We start from the raw sequence: 16,363 nt of genomic DNA, 5'->3' as shown, positions 1-16,363 counted from the left end.
TTTTGAATTTGCAGTTCATATGATACAGCTGGCAAAATAAGGGAAATGTATGTACATTGCTAACTGAATTTAAGAGTGAGTGCAAGTGAACTCTGCTGTATCCAAACTGATTAAATGTTGGCATGCAGCTATGTTAAAAAAACCAAAACAGTTGTGGTGGTGGCAATTGCTTTCCACTTTGCTTAACTTTAAACACACAAGTCTGCAGAGCTTTTAGCTTGTGTTTTTAAACATCCTTGCTAGATACTATGAAGCCTGTGGTTTGGGGGATGGAGCTGTGTTTTTGATCAACGTGGGTTTTTTTTTCAGAGCGAATACTGTGTGCTTTAAGATAATAAATGGGGAAAACATTTTAGTGGTTTTTTTTTTTCCTAGTATTGCTGTATTTTTGTTTTGGACATTAATTTTAGCAGATGCTCAAATACTAAACCAAGAATGAATTTACTAATAGATTCTTACTTATAAACAGCAATGCCTTAGACTTATTGGATGCACTAAAAGAAAACAGAGACTAAAACTGTAGCATTAGCTTAGTAGCAGCAAGTTTGGTCCTTCAATTGTAAGGTTTCAAAATGGCACAGACTAAATATTAGGGACCACAGCTGGGCTTGGCAGTGATGGCATAAAGAAGGGATTGGTGCTGTCCGTGGGCCATCACCAGCATGTTTGAAAGGGAAAGGCTCCACCTGCAACGTCTCAAACTAGTCATAACCACTGACTTAGAATAACTGGATTTCCAGTTAAAGACAGTTTAAAGCTGTCAATATTATTTTATTGCTTGAAAATTGATTGAATCCTTATTATCTAAATAAAATCAGGTTTAGGCAAGATGCTACATTCATAAAAGGCTCATTGATTTCACTCATAGATAACTCATGTAAGTGTTACGTGACAGTTTTTGGTTCAAGTATCATGTAATTTGTGCTTCAGAAAATATTTTGTCATTGACTGCATTTTTAGTGCTATGAGCTGTTGTTGCTTGAGACTGCTGTAAGTGAATTAAGAGTTGATAGCAACAAGTCGGGCAGAGATATTTTTTGAGGTAGGAAAGGAAGGAATTCAGCCGAACAAGCAGGTCTGTATCTATTTCCTGAAAGATTTTAACTCTCTTAAGGGGTGGGGTGGGAGGTACCTTTATCAATGGAATTGATGATATGATGCACACAAGTTTAAAATGGTTGTTGCTGGAAGGTTTCATTATGTACTTGTGATTATAAAGTGCAAGTCAAAGCCTGAAGAAATATTATTATTAATTTTCCCATGGTGGAGCGTTTACTGCAGAGTGCTTGAGGAGAAGGGGATATTATGAAAAGAGCAGTCAGTTTGTAAATTATTTGGGAAATAGGGATTAAAGTGACTTGAATGAAATACCTAGTTTATCTTGTGCTGAAAATTAGGTGTCTCAGATTATTATTCAGCGTAGTCAACAAATTGAGCAGAAGGCTCCTTAAAGTCCGTAACCATCCAAACAGTATGTTATGCTGGTATACCTGTTCCCAGAGCTACAGAGGGGCAGAGGTGGGCTTTGTTGTCTAACAACCATTTCCTGAGAGTAGGTGCCCACAAACTTGCTCACAAACTCAGCTGGTTACTGAGACCCCTGCCTTTTCATGTTTGGGGTGGACATCACCTCTGTCTCTTACCCAAAGGATTCAGACCTGTGTTTCCCACTTGAAGGAGCAGACTGCACAGGTAGAGGCTGTTGGGCAAGAGTAATGGTTCATTTCTTTAGTAGATGTTTGTGTGTAGAGAGACTTCAATAAATGGATGAACAGAAATATATCAGTGGAGGGAAATCAGGTCTTTTTGTTCCGTGTCCCATACCCCAGTGAAAGCCAACTGGCCAAAAGCTAGCATATCTCAATTTTGCTTTCCTTTTCTAGGGTATTGCTGTTTTTTGTGATTTTCCTTTATTTGGGGTTTTGATCATTTTATCTTTTTTTTATTTTTAAATTCAGTTGTCCGTGTATGAACAGGTTCAGCAAAAGGTAGTCCTTCTCTGCTCCCCTACACACCTTGCAATGCTCCAGGTACACTGTCTAGAAATGTGGATAGGAATATCCTCAGGCAAAAGGAGACACCTCCATCATTTGGGACTGTTCTGCCATGGCAAGAACCATGCCATGTACACTGTCTCTGAAATACAGTAGTCACACTGTTGCTTTCTATCTAGAAAGAAGCTAGGTTTCTATTCCCCTCTGGTTCTTCCAGGGCCCTGCTTTTCTGATGTATAGGTACACTCTTGACTTTCAGTTTAGATTTAGATGTGGGAAGCACGTATTTTCTCCTCTTCCAACACTCACTTAGCTTTGCCTTACTTAGGCTTGATATGTCATGAGCTTTTAGTCTTACCCTTGTATAAAAGGCTCCTACTGCTTTCATCATCCTTCCATCTGTTCTTGTAAAAAATTCATGTTGTTAAATATAGCTTACCAGAATCGTACCTTGTATTCAGCTGAGGTTATGCTAGTGGCTTGTATGACGACATTAATTCTGCCCTATCTTGACTGGAAATACCCCCTCATGGTACAATGTAGGTCTGTTTGTCTGTCTTTTTTTTTAATTTTCCCCTGCCAGATCACAGTGGTGACTCACAGTTATCCTGTGACCAAGTCAGACTGATCTTCCTCCTCAGTATCTTCTAAAACGATCCCTGGTTTCCCACATCCTGTGTGAGCATCTAATCACAAGCTTATTATCTAATGATATGGGTGACCTCTTGCCATTGCTGTTTATAAAAAGACAGAGGGTATTACAGTGATTTCCACTTTGTCTTGTGATAAGCCTGAGCATGCTGTTAAGCATTTTCTGTTTCTGAGAAAGTCTGCTGAATTGTGCCCTGGAATGGCAGAGAAATAACCTCATTGTATATGTAAAGTCATGTGAAGCTACTTGGCTGTGTCATCATGGCCAGAGCGTTATTTTGTGTGACTAAGGGCAGAACTTGAAATCCATGAAGTGCTTGTAAAATAAGAAAAGAGGTGTCTGTCGTGATTACGAACCCCAGCTGTGGTAGCTGAGAACAGGTTTTCAGAATTACAGAGTTTCAGAATTATTGGATTCAAATTTCCAGCGTCTGCCTAAGCTTTTCAAGTGGGCCGTAAGTAACTTTTTACGTATTGCCCTTATCTCCCTGTTTGTTCTATATCTGTAATTTGGGAGAAAGTTTTACTTCCTACTCGTGTATTTTGTATACTTATGTTGCAAGAGCTTTGGGGAAGGAACTTCCTCATTGTCTTTGCATACTGTCTGCAATGAAAACTCTTGATCAAAAGCTGTGGACTCTGTCACGACTTTAATAATGGTATTTGAAACATTTTCTTCTTATTTTAAAAACATTCAATTAACAATAAAAGTACAATAGTTTATCTCCATGATTTACAAGTGCAACTTCTACAAGATATTCTTGTGATGGGTGCTGTGACTATTATATATGTTTACTTAACTTTTAATCATATAGTGGATTTGAGGTATATTTTGGTAATCATCTTTGAAAGTTAATATGCTTCTAGACTCCTTATTGAAACACATTTTATTATTCCATTTTGATGTGTTGCCAGATTTTGTTATCTTTTTTCCGGTACACTGAGTTTGATATAAATGTTGAACTGCATTGGAAAGCTATGATGAAGAAATTAGTGTTTGGCCTGTCCTATTCTTTTGTATCCTTTAAACATGAAATAAACAATCCGATTTTAATGAAAGAACAGGAAATAATTGTCTTGTGTACATTTTGTTCATTCTCAAATATAATGTTCAAACAGAAATTTTGCCCTGGGCCTGTCATCATTCTGTTCATAGTAATTCAGTAATGCCTGTTTCTATGCTGTCTTTGTATTTAGCCTCCATGAAGGTTGGGAAAGCAACATCAGTTCTTGTAATTTAGGATTTAGACAAAATGGGGCAATGTTCCACTACAAGACATTATTACTTGAAAGCATATTTGAAGAAGCACACATGTACAGTAATTGCATCAGGATGATGTAGAGGCTTAATTGGTGTCTCATGCAGATTTCAGTGCCAGAGTTGCTGCTGTTACTCATTAATTATTTAAAATTCCAAGTGCAACAACTCACAGCTTGGTGACTGTAACCTGCTCAGCCTCTGACCTAAACAACAGAAGCCCAAAGTACCTAAACTAAAATTCCATTTGAAAAGAAGATAGATTTATTTATTCCTCAGATACACAATTATGTCAGCAAAAAATAATTATGCTTTCTCTGTTCAGAAGAGAAAGCAAAGCATTGTATCATTGCTAGAGAAAATCCCATACTGGTGTTTCCAGATAGGCATTGACGAGCAGAGGAAAAATTGCTTCTGTATGGCTTTATAAGTCAGGTTGTTCTTAAATTTATTGATTGATTTAGGAGCAGAAGAGTTTACAAATGAGTACTTAAGCTTCATGAGGTATCCCTTGCAGCTTGCACAGCAAACCATTTCAAGCTGGAGAACTGCTTTATGTTTTCAATAGTGGACTGTGGACTGAGGATAATGGCAACCTGTTAAGAGGCTGTCACGTGAACCTTGAACCTTGTTGCATATCTTAAGCACATGCACGAATGAAAATATGGAGGCCTAAGTCTCCATCACACTACTTGAACAACACTTTCAGAGCATAGTTTCATGCATGAACCCTCAGAAAATCAAGCTAGTAAAAGATAAGGCAAAATGAAGTGAAAAACATAATGCACACAAAGTAAGAAATATAAGCATATAGTTAAAGATGCATCTTTTCATGTCAGAAAAGAAAGACTGTGATTTGTGCCTCTTCGGCAGTCTGTTTATGGAAAGAGAGGGACATGACTTTAGAGCAGTAGATTGAGCCAAAAGGGAGTCAACTTGGAGCATGGTGAAAGCCAGTCCCTTTCGTAATACCAGTAGTTACGCCAAATGAAACCAAGGAGATTTAACGGGAAAACCGTGTCTTGGCTGATCTGTTTACAGTATAGATAGATTCTATATAAAGTCAGAACAGAGAGAGAGAAAGGTTGGGCAGAGAAGGAGGCTTTTTCCTCTTTTTTTTTTTTTTTTTTTAAATTAAGTTATTTAATGCAGTGGTTAATATAGTGGTTCAGTGTTTTCTCACAGCAAAGTTAACGGTGTCTGGAGAGGGTGAATCATCTTCTTGTCCCATCTGTCACTCTGTTGAATATGAGAAGATAAGAGCCAGCATACAGTGCCTTTGACTCATGTCTGTTTAGAACTGCAGGTGTGCATTTTGTAATCAGTCTCTACAGTGTGCTAATGAAATGCTGATCATCAAAGTGGCTGTGTTCACTGGGAAGTTTAGGTGACCTACCTCACTTTAAAAGGGAGAATACACCATTCACCACTTAGAGAGGACTTGTTTCTCTAAGCAGAGAATGGGGGCAAAAATGTGAGTCTTCATATATATATATATACACATATATGTATACACACACACATATGTATATAAAATCTTGATTTTATTCTCAGGTATTTTTTTCATTTTTATGTGAACGTAGATGTTAGGTCTTGTCTGATTTCAGAGTACCTTAATCTCAAAAACTGCAAGTCTCTAAGTAGCAAGTAGTGATGCAAGTAGTTTCTTGATTGCTCTGTGCTTTTTCCCCTCTGATACTGGTAAGGTTATTGCTTTGGCCTGAAATTATCTATGATTTAAATTTCTTCTTCTTTTTTTTTTTTCCTAGTTAATACTGTGCTTACATTATATATTATTATGTGCTGGTTTATATATTTAAAAATTTTTTAGCATTTAGGACAAGTGTGTATCTTTTAGTTGTTGACCCTTTTGAGGCCAAGAGGTGAAGTCCACAGCTGTGGAAGCGTATTCCTAGAGGAAATATGGTACTTTAAAAGCAATGATAGCAGTAAATGATGCTCTATAGGAGTCTATTGCATATCTTTGCAACTTATAGAATGAGTTTATGTGTTTCTCTGTTCTAAGCCATTCTCTCTATCTTTTTCTGTCCTGTTTTGATTTTATTGCAATGTCAAATTATTTTGTCTCTGGAGCACACAGGTGCTGGAGAAAATTACCAGGGATTATGCATCTGACCCTTTTCAGAGGGTTGGGAAATATTGGTCTTTACTCTCAGGTTTCATATACCAAACGGACTTCACCAGTCCTGCAATATGAAGAAAAATCAGCCTGTTTGGTTGTGGTGTTTTGTAAAAGACACTGTAACAAATTAAGTTATCCTGTTGATATTAATAGCTGAGATAAAAACAGTCAAGTTAGTCTTAATTTCATAGTAAGGCAGCAGAGCCTAAAACAAAAAGGAAAAAAAGATGTGTACATTAACATATATGTGGTCCTCTCTGTTCCCTAGCCTGGGAATAGCTGTGAGGCACGAGCATTGCAGCAAAAGCATGGAGACTATACGGGGAAATCCACGTTTTGTCAAGCCTCTGTAGTGTAGGTGCTGTGGTAGAAGTGCAGCAGGCAGAAGGAATGGCATAGTGGAGTGCTTGGATGAGCTGGGGGCTTCTATACCTTGCCCCAGGTCTTTGGGGTGATACCTAGGTTCCCCATCAAATGCACTGGCCTCTCTTTTAAAGTGGAGGTGATTAAGGAAATTTCCTGCAGGGGGTTTGCATGGTTCACGAGGCTACACTAATCTTACTGTTTTGAAGACAAACAGTAAGCATATGACTAATGCCATTTGATATAATAATTAATGATTTATGTTTATATAAGGTATTATAGATATCAGTGTGTGCTAAGTGACATTAGGTGAGCATTTTTCTGTTCATGAAGGGAAGCAGAAAAGCCCTGCTGAGAAATTTCTCTTAAAATTGTATCTTTTCATTTTTCTTACTGGGCAGGATGAGGCTGGTGGTGCTCCAGCAAGGAAAGTGGAGTGGGTTAAAAGAAGAACGAAGAGAAAAGCAAGAGAAACCCAAGCTGTATATTCTATGATATTTAGCAATTTCATTATAATCACTTTTAGACTATTGTCTGTCATCAGGTTTCGGCTATCCTTAGCTGTGCTGAGGTGAGATTCTGGAAAATAACATGCTTTTACAAAAATTATTATGTAATATCCTTCTTGTTGGCAATAGAGGAAAATTGTAATCAAAGTACCCAGAAAAGATCTTAAACGCATTTGGGTCCTGTCTGCTGTGCTTAACCCATGACAATTTTAGGAAATAACTTGCATCAGCAGTCTTTCCCAGAATATATTCTGTCTCAGTGCTGTAGCCTTTCTGCTGTGTTGTACTGTTTGCATAAAATTGTAGTGGAAGTTAAGAATTTTGTTGTCCTTTGCAATGATATATGACGCGTATGCAAGTTATTGAGCAACTGTGCTAGCACTGCGGAGTACTTTCTCACTAAAACAGCATTTCAGAACTTTGCTCATCTCTCAGAGGTGTGATTTTCAAAGTCTAGGATTCTTGCTACGGTGTGTACAGTTGTCTGTAAACATGGAAATTGCTGTGATGCCTAGATAGGGCAGGAAGGGCAGGATATGCAAGGCACTTTACAAGCATGATTAAATATATCTATTGGTACTGAACTCCTGGTGACTTCTCTGATTTAAATATTATGGTTGCCACTGAAATCTTGGTTTTGGTCATTCATGACAGAAATGTGTCTGGAATAATGGATTTTTCTCTCAGGGACTGTTCCTCAGAAAAATATCATTGTGAAATTCAAAAGTGAAATAAGGTTTGATCTAGAAAAGATTACACAATTTCACAGGTAATGCAAAATTAAATCTGCATTAAATAATGACAAAACTTATAAAGGACATAAGGCACAATTTTTAAGAAATAATTTAACTCGTGATTTAAGAGGGCAGGATTCCTAGTAAGAAGTTTGACCATGAGGCAAGTTACTTTTGTTATGTAGTTACTCGCATCTGTCTCTGAAGCATCTGACTGTGGCTGCTGATGAAAATAGCTGCAGGTCACTCACCTGTGGCTGCTGGGGATTTTCTTTCTTGGTACATTGGAGTACTAGGTTACCACAAAGAAGGAATTCTGAAGAAACTGATGAGGCGTGCCCAGTGTCTCAATCAATTTCAAAAGAAGGGTGAAGTGAAGGGCTTCCTTCCAAAGATGTATAACACACTGAGAGCCAAAAAAACCCATCTCAAAGATTTCCTTCTAGATGGCAGCCACTGCTGGGCTTCCCAGGAAGCTACGTAACCTGAACTTCACACTAGAAAAAACCCCCAAAACTTTTGCATGTCATTTTGCTGGGCAAGTTTGTAATTAAGGGTCCACATAAGAGGACTACCAAAATTAGAGACAAGTTGCACATTTCTTAAAAGTGATTACAGTTTTTATGTTGTCTATTAAGATCTGGATATAGCAGTGAAATATAATATTTACTTGGATGAGAGTAGTCATTAATTTCACAGGAAGTTTTAAGTAAATTCCTCAGATATTTTTATATTCTGTAGCTACCCTTCCCATGTGTGAGTAAGCCTAGGGGCACTTGCTAAACCTATCTAGTCTTGTAGTTCTGCACTATTACCCGACAAAATCCATCTGTGGTGAATATGGATTCCTAGACAACGTAATTATTATGTTCTGGCATGCGTAAGTATGTAAGTACTTGCATACCTTTATTATGTGTAGTTCTGTTGCATCATAATTAAGTGTGTGGGAAGAGGGAAGATTGAACCCTTATTTTACCTACTAAATTACTCTTCAAGAATCTTATTTAACAATCCATTTGTAGTGCCCTGTGATTTATATTTGGTAGTTTATGTATTTTAATATGAAATAACCATTAATGTTCAATAAAGATGCTCCAGGTGCATTGGCTTATAGCCTCATGTAACTCCTCATTTACAGTTGGTGAGTTGTTACTGTAAACCAGCTCCTGGACTGAAGTTTATCGTTTGTATTTTGACTATATAAAAATTAAAATGTTCTGTGAGACATTATAGGGGAAGGATACTCGATGATTACAAGGGGTGAACTTTCCTCCGGCTCCCATGAGTGAGTAAGAAAATGCTCTTTTGCAGTTAAAACAGTGTAACTTATGCAGTAACAGCATAACCTTATAACATTTTATTTCTTGGTATACTCAAAAAGCTTAGAGAAGCATTTTTCTGCATTTCAGTGAAAATTCTAAATCATAATATAAACCTCTTGATAGGACAGTACATATATATGGGAAGATGATCAGAACCTTGTTTTTTATTTACAAATATCTATTTAATTTCAACAGGCAGACTGGAATGAGATTAAAAAGTCATGTGATAATGCATGTTTACAAACCCTAGTTTTAATAAACTAATCAAATGAAAAGAAAAAATTTACATGATCCCAGCGTATGTGTATTTTTACAGGTGTTGTTTATGAATGTGATGTGTAGGACTGAGTTTTTTCCATCCCTTTATGCATTAGTTCAATTTTTAATTTGTGTTTGGCAGACAGAAAGGAGAGGCTTCTCTCCTTGGATAAGGCAGTGGTGTTTCTGTTGCTGGTTGGAATACAGCCTCCTATCGTGAAGAAAGCAGGAAGCAGCTTGTTCTAGGCTTCCATCGGATTACCTGTTAGATTCTGTAAGAAGGTAAATTGATGGGAGGGGACAATGCATTTTACTTCCCCAGGCAAAATCCTTGGGCCTTTTTTTGAATTTTTTGAAGTAGCCTGGACAGCTGGAGTTATTTCTGTATCAGTCATTGGCTGGGAAGTGCTTGGGTCTTGGCAGCAGAACTGATTCAGCTTGGTACGTGGTTGTGGCATAGTGCTCAGACAGGGACTGGGTGACTGGCAGCATCTGCAGCAGTGTTTCACAACTTCCTGCCATAATTCACTCACTTCACCCGAAAGAGTTGTTAGGTAGCTGAGATGTTTTCGACTTTTCATCCTATAAAATCAGTTTTCTTGCATGGCCGGTTATTTCCTGAGCCTCTCAGGTGGTTTTAATATGCAGAAACTCATGGTGGGAAATTTTAGAGGGCAGCTGGTAATGTACTCTTATCATTGCACATCTGTTTACTGTCCCCTCTCATGTTGTGACTCAAGCTCATATGCAAAATCTGTCATCTCATGGGATTTATGAAACCTGCAGGGTTTCTCCAAGAAAGTTTGGGACCCACAATGCTGTTGTGATCATAAGCTTGATTTTGTCCTTAGGCCTAGTTTGGCAGCTTATTTTTAGATGTGATTCATATTGAATTCAAAGGAGTTTACTGGATTTCTACAGCGCTTCTGGTTTTGCATTGTTTTAGAGCTTCATGGCTGTTCTTGTAACTCTTTATCAGTGCTAAATATGTACAGACTCCTCTTGAAACTTGAATGTTCATCACTTGATCACGGTTCATCAGCTGGTGATGGGTCTGGAGTCTTATGAGGAGTGGCTGGGGGAACTTGAATTGTTTAGCCTGGAGAAGAGGAGACTGAGGGGAGACATTATTGCTTTCTACAACTGCTTGAAAGAAGGTTGTAGTGAGGTGGGCATTGGTTTCTTCTCGCAAGTAACAAGCAATAGGACAAGAGGAAATGGCCTCAAGTCGTGCCAGGGGAGGTTTAGATTGAACATTAGGAAAAATTTCGTTACTGAAAGAGTGGTGAAGTATTGGAACAGTCTGCCCAGGGAAGTGGTGGAGTCTCCTTCCCTGGAGGTGTTCAAAAAACATGTAGATGTGTCACTTCGGGATATGGTTTAGTGGGCATGGTGATGTTGGGCTGACGGTTGGACTGGATGATATTAGAGGTCTTTTTTTCAACCTTAATGATTCTATGATTCTCTGTTTATTAATAAGTGCAAGAAGCTGCTTCTTTGCTATATACAGAGCTGCTTAGTCTGGCAACGTGTATGTCATGAAGGTGAATAAAAAGACAATACAAATTCCCAGCTCAGATTTTTTGAATAGTTGGCTGCAAGTTCCTACAATGATCATACAATGAATAATCCCATTGAAGTCAGTGACTCAACTCATTGCATAAAGATTGGCGCGTGTAGAAGCTGTGCAGCTTGGTCTCTTCATGACCATAAGAGCCAAAATCAGTGGTTGCATCCTGAATTGAAAATGATCTGTGGGCTTAGTTTTCAATCAAGTAAGGCAAATGTCTGTCTCAGGCTAAAGTGAAAAATTAGGTCTTTTTTGCTGTAAATAATTTTAATGCTTACAGGCTTGTGTGTATGTATGTTTCTGCTTTCTAATAAGATATTTACAGAACAGTTGGCAGAATACATTTCCTTGACTAATTCATGTCAGATTTTTATGAAAGTTTTTTTCCCAAAAGATTACTTAGTTTTCTCTGTTTTAATAGATAGCAGGAAGAATTCAGTAACTTGTAGGATATTCTTGCTATCTATTTGGTTGCTTCTGTCCCTTTGACTAAAAAGTAGCTTTATATCTAGGTAAGGAATTTGTAGCAGTTACCTGTAGCTAATCGGTCTTGAGTTTAAACAACTGCATTCATTTAAGCATGAAAAAGATGAAGTAAGATCTAGTTCTATTAGTTGCTGGATATGAAGTGAGAATAAGAAGGGGTCGGTCATGTGAATTTTAGCCACACACTGTCCCTCTGACATATTCAAAACAACAAAGGAAACATAAGTGCAGATATACAGGCTAAATTAATGCCATTAGTTCTCAGCTTTTAAGTCTGTCCCTATAGGGAAACATAATACTTGGCCCCAGTCTAGGTGTACTCTCAAACCACACTCCTATACTTTGAAAAGCCTTGTGCATTTCCATTTCTCCAACCCTTTTTTAACTTTTTATTCTCTTCCATGTGTAATTTTTAGCATCTTGCTGAAGGAATTATGCACACAGGAATCAGGAATGTGTTGACGAGTCATTTCATATACTTCTGGTTGATAGCTTTTCATTTTCTTTGCTTGCTTTGTGCAGACATTTGAGCAGAAAACTGGCCTGATCGTTTCCAGGCATCTATGGTGTGGCAGCGTGGAATTACTTATTGCTTTTCTTTTCACCAGCCAGCACATGATTTTTAAAGATTCATCTGGCTTAGTTTCACAGTATAGCTCTTCTGTGTCTGGTATCCCTTTTTATCTTAACTTTGCAGGACTGGGACTCTGCTATGCTTAATGTTTCATGGATACAGGGTGGTTGTTCCTGTAGCTTTACTCAAAAGACACCAGGAAGACAAAAGGGTGACAGGAGGACACTGATCAAAGTTCTGGTTTTCAAGTGTTGCATTGCTTCCACTATCTGTTTACTTAAACATATGTGTATTACAGATCAAGTCTGATAGTTAATGTTTCAATAAATGGCTGGAAGAGTAACACTCGGAAAATTGTCCTTTATATTCTGCTGTACACATTTCCTACAGTTTTGTATTCCACTTTGTTTTTCTTATGTTGCAAAGTAAACAATTCGAGAGGTGAGCTGCTGCTCCTAATTTGTAGAGGAAAGACCAGTTTGAGGTAGTTCAGCTCTGAAACCCAGTCTATATGAATTAATTTGTATTTTGCCTTGAAAATTTTTGTAATCTCCCAGAAAAGTAAATTGGTTGTACTGACTTCACAATTTGAAAGGATAGTATTTTTTCTTTTAATCTTTTATGCATTAGATAGTGCTGTTAAAAGAATGAAACAAAATAAAAAGAATATCTGTTTCCAGTTTGCCAATAAACTCTGCCTTGAGTACACTGACTGAGTTTGGATTTTTTATTTTTTCCTTTATGAGACCTAGAAGTGGATATTTGTGAGGAATTAATTAATTAGATACAGTGGCATGTGGCACTTTGATTTTAGAGCAAATGGAATATTCAGTGAACAGTCAAATGAGTACTGCAGACCCTCACTAATTTGAAAACTTCTTATCAAGTTGTCAGGGAATATGTCTTATAAGTCTCTCCAAAAGTTGTAGTGGAGATACAGGACAAGATTGCTTTTCATAAAGTATACATTTCTGTGATGGAAAGTCAGAAGTAATCAAAGTCTCTGTCTTTGGAGTCCTTTGGTACATAGTTCAGTGAGTGTAGCTGGGATTATAACTATATTTATATGTTCTCCTGAGTGTAACTGGTTAATAGCCTCTTGTTTTACTTCGTGCATTTTCTATTACAGCAAAGGCCTGGTTGTCCTTTTCTCCTGAGCCTTTTCATAATCTTATGCTTAATGAAATAACTTAGTCCTCTGGTTGAGAGAATGTAGGCCAGGATTTCTGGCGCTAAGGTTTTTTTGGTGTATACCTCTCTTTATTGCAGAGTAATGAGGTGTTAATTATCACCAGAAACTGCATTTTATTATTGAAAATTCAGTTCATAATTCTGAGAGGAAAAAGTCCACTTGAAACTTCTTTTGCATAAAGTTTTAAGTTTCGGGGCTTTAAATGCTACCCTGCACTGCATTTAAATCCACTGAAGGCAGCAGCTGTGTATGAGATCGTCTACAAATAGATGCCTCTATGAGAAGAATATGTAGTATAACCACAAGTGTGCTCTAAAAGATGAAATTTGAGTGTTGTGGTTTAACCAACATAAGCTCTGTTAAAGCTGACCTACAGCATGATGAACCAGAAAATACAAAGAGTTGGCATTCCTTTCTTACTTGCTTGTTGTGGAAGTGTGGGCTGTAAAGAACGTATGCATTCTCACCTCCACAGCAAATTGTAAGCAGTTTAGTGTGGTTCTTTTTTTCAGTTATTGCTGTTTATGTAATGGAAAATGTGAATCTGAAGGAACTTCATCTTTTATGGAAATTTGTAGTTACTGATCTTTTGATACATATTAAACTGTTTTGGTATTATAACCATAATATTGAAACAGGGGGCTTCTACCTAATTTCTACTCTAGTCTTGTTTTATGTGCAAATTTTGCAGTAAACACTTTATTTTTCCTTCTCTATTTCTTTCATTATTTTTATTTAGAAGGAGGAAAGCTTTCTTGTGTTCCTTAGATTTGCAAAATAGACCAGATATGTATTTTTTGTTTCTTGGGATCTTTCACAGATCTTAACTTGTACTGTAAAAAGTGCTTTTTGTATGAGAACTATCCCTTTGTCCTATGTCAGATGAAAAATTAATTTGTATTCCAGTACAAATGTGTTGGTTTAAAAAATCTTGCTTTTGTTTTACCTTTTCAGAATTTGAAGTTTTGGTGATCCGCCATGGGAAACCACGTAGGAAAACGAGAACATAGTACTGACAAATCAGCCAAGGTAAGTGTAGAAAATTTAAGAGGCAAGGCTACTTCAGAAATATGTATGTTATGAAATATATATAATACATTATAATACATAATACACTTTCACCATTACTGCTTTGTAATCATCACTATAAAATGACCTCCTTTTTTAAAAGTATCCTGACATGTGGCTAAACGAGGGTTTTGCTGTGCTAGATTTAATGAGAGATGTGATGTTTTACTGGACCAGATCCATAGTTGATAAGGAGCTACTTGGTCATGGTGGAAATGAATTAAATGAGCCTTAGAAGCATGATCTTGCAGAAATTTTTAAAGAGCCAGTGAGCTGAATTGTGCTCTGTGTGTTGACAGCTTTCCATTGGACAGTCATTGGCTCTATCTATAAGAAAGAAACTATATAGAAATATATGAAAAAAAGAGAATTCTAAAGGAAAAGATTGCCATTCTGAGGAGATACAGCTTAAAAAAAGATGAGAACTGTCAAATATTCATTAAAAGTTAGTGTTTGTTTTCTAAGTCTCTGCTGACACTGTTGTTTGTTTTGCACATAATGTGGTATTCTGTTTGCCTTGTACTAATACCTTGTTTATTTGTTTTCTACATTGTACTGGAAGAGAATTCACACATATTTTAAAAAAAGACATCTTTCTATAAATAAAAAGAGTTGTTTCTTGTTGCTAGCTATTGCTGACTTCCCTCCACCCTTCTGCACTCAAAAAATAACAGCTTACAGTCCGAGCCCACTTGTATGAAGCTGTTACCCTTTGTATTGGACAGATGGCGTAAACAGGCAGTTCTATGCTTTTTCTCGTGGAATGTGGGTATTTTGCATTGCTGTGGCAGATAAGCAGCTACCCCTAAAAGGTGTACAAACTAGAATGCATACATTTGTTAGTTCTTTGCTGTCTCCTTTAGGAAAATACATAAGCAGACCGGAAAGAGTAGGGAGAAAACAGCAGGAACTGGGGACAACAGGCCACACATGTTTTTGTGTTTGTGCAGTATTTTGCAAGATGATTTTGTGGCCCAAAGTTTCAGTTTCAGTACTAACTAAAGCAAAAGTTGTGGTTTTGTAGTGACCAGTCTTGTAGACTTCCCCCTCTAGAAAACTCTGTTGTGCAAATTCAGTGGAGTGAAATGCACGAAACAGATGTATTAAGCCAAATACTTTGATCCTTTCTGACCAAGAGTGTGCAATCTTGTGGGTGTGGTATGGCAGCTATACAGAGCTTGATGGGCTTCTGTGCTCTACCTGTCCCCTGCTTTGATATTTGAGGAAAAATTTGGTTAAAAAAATGCATCTTAACTTTTTTCCCACTGTGGGATTTCATGTGGCTGCTGCATCTGGGTGGCAGGTGAGTGGGTTGTTGAGAACATGGGGCCTCAAAAGGGAAAAGATTCTTAAAAACCGTGGCAGCCTGTGGCATAGGTGCAAGTTTGCAGTGGTGAGCAAAGGTCAGGTGGCCATGAGTCTTGCACTTAGTGTGCAAGACAGGTCTACAAGGAAATGGATTGCTGCAATTCTTTTTAAATTCATTCTTTTTGCTAATTAATTCACGGACAATACTTGATTCTGCAACCAAAATAATATTCATTTACCTAAAATATTTTTGAAGAGATGGACATATTTTTGTAGTGATATCTTCTGTCTGTTGCCTTCCTTTTTAGAGTGACAAAAGAGCAAACCACCAAACCCCTGAACTTTAAAATAGGCAATACATGATCAAAATCTTCCTTTATGCATATAAAACAGTAACATGTCACAAGAAATAAGGCCACATATATAAAATCAGGAAATATATGGTTAAGGTGCTACTATATACTCCATATAAACTACTCAATATTGATTCAGTTCATACAGGCAGCATTCAAGTTCTTACTGGAAGTAGTAACCATGTCACACTTCTTTCTTTTTTTTCAAGAAACTGAAGTAGCTGTAAGTTAGATCTGTTTTTCCACTACTCTTCTAGTGGTGTGGGAGACAATTGCTGAAGGCTTTCAAAGACTACAGTGGAAACACTGAATGGCCTCTGCTCACTCTTAGCAGTAGAACTGCAATGAAAAAGGCTAACATCTCATTAAAGGTCTTTAAAATTGTGATGTCAGGTCTCCTACACAGACACTGTACTGGCTCCTGAGCTGACAGACCAGTTCTCCAGATGTTTATTTTATGTGTACTTACATTAGGGAGACTGTAGCAATCATATCTCTTGGTTGTCCAAAAAATATCCTGTAACAAAGCGATTACTGTGGGGCTTTTTTGGTTTTGTTTTTTATTGGCTAGCTTTGCCTT

At 37.4% G+C, this 16,363-nt stretch overlaps 1 protein-coding gene across 2 annotated transcripts in view; it reads left to right on the top strand.

The window, feature by feature from the left end:
- MBP (myelin basic protein) overlaps positions 1-16,363 on the top strand; it is a 117,850-nt gene that overhangs the window by 13,104 nt on the left and 88,383 nt on the right. For both annotated transcript variants that reach the window (XM_054057341.1, XM_054057343.1), the window contains exon 2: positions 14,009-14,083. In XM_054057341.1, coding sequence (XP_053913316.1) covers positions 14,033-14,083 — 51 coding nt within the window. In that variant the 5' untranslated portion in view covers positions 14,009-14,032. The remainder of the gene's footprint in view (positions 1-14,008; positions 14,084-16,363) is intronic.

Source organism: Cuculus canorus, chromosome 2, assembly GCF_017976375.1.
Source record: "Cuculus canorus isolate bCucCan1 chromosome 2, bCucCan1.pri, whole genome shotgun sequence".
Classification (NCBI taxonomy): Eukaryota; Metazoa; Chordata; class Aves; order Cuculiformes; family Cuculidae; genus Cuculus; species Cuculus canorus.
This window is presented reverse-complemented; position numbering and strand designations above follow the sequence as displayed.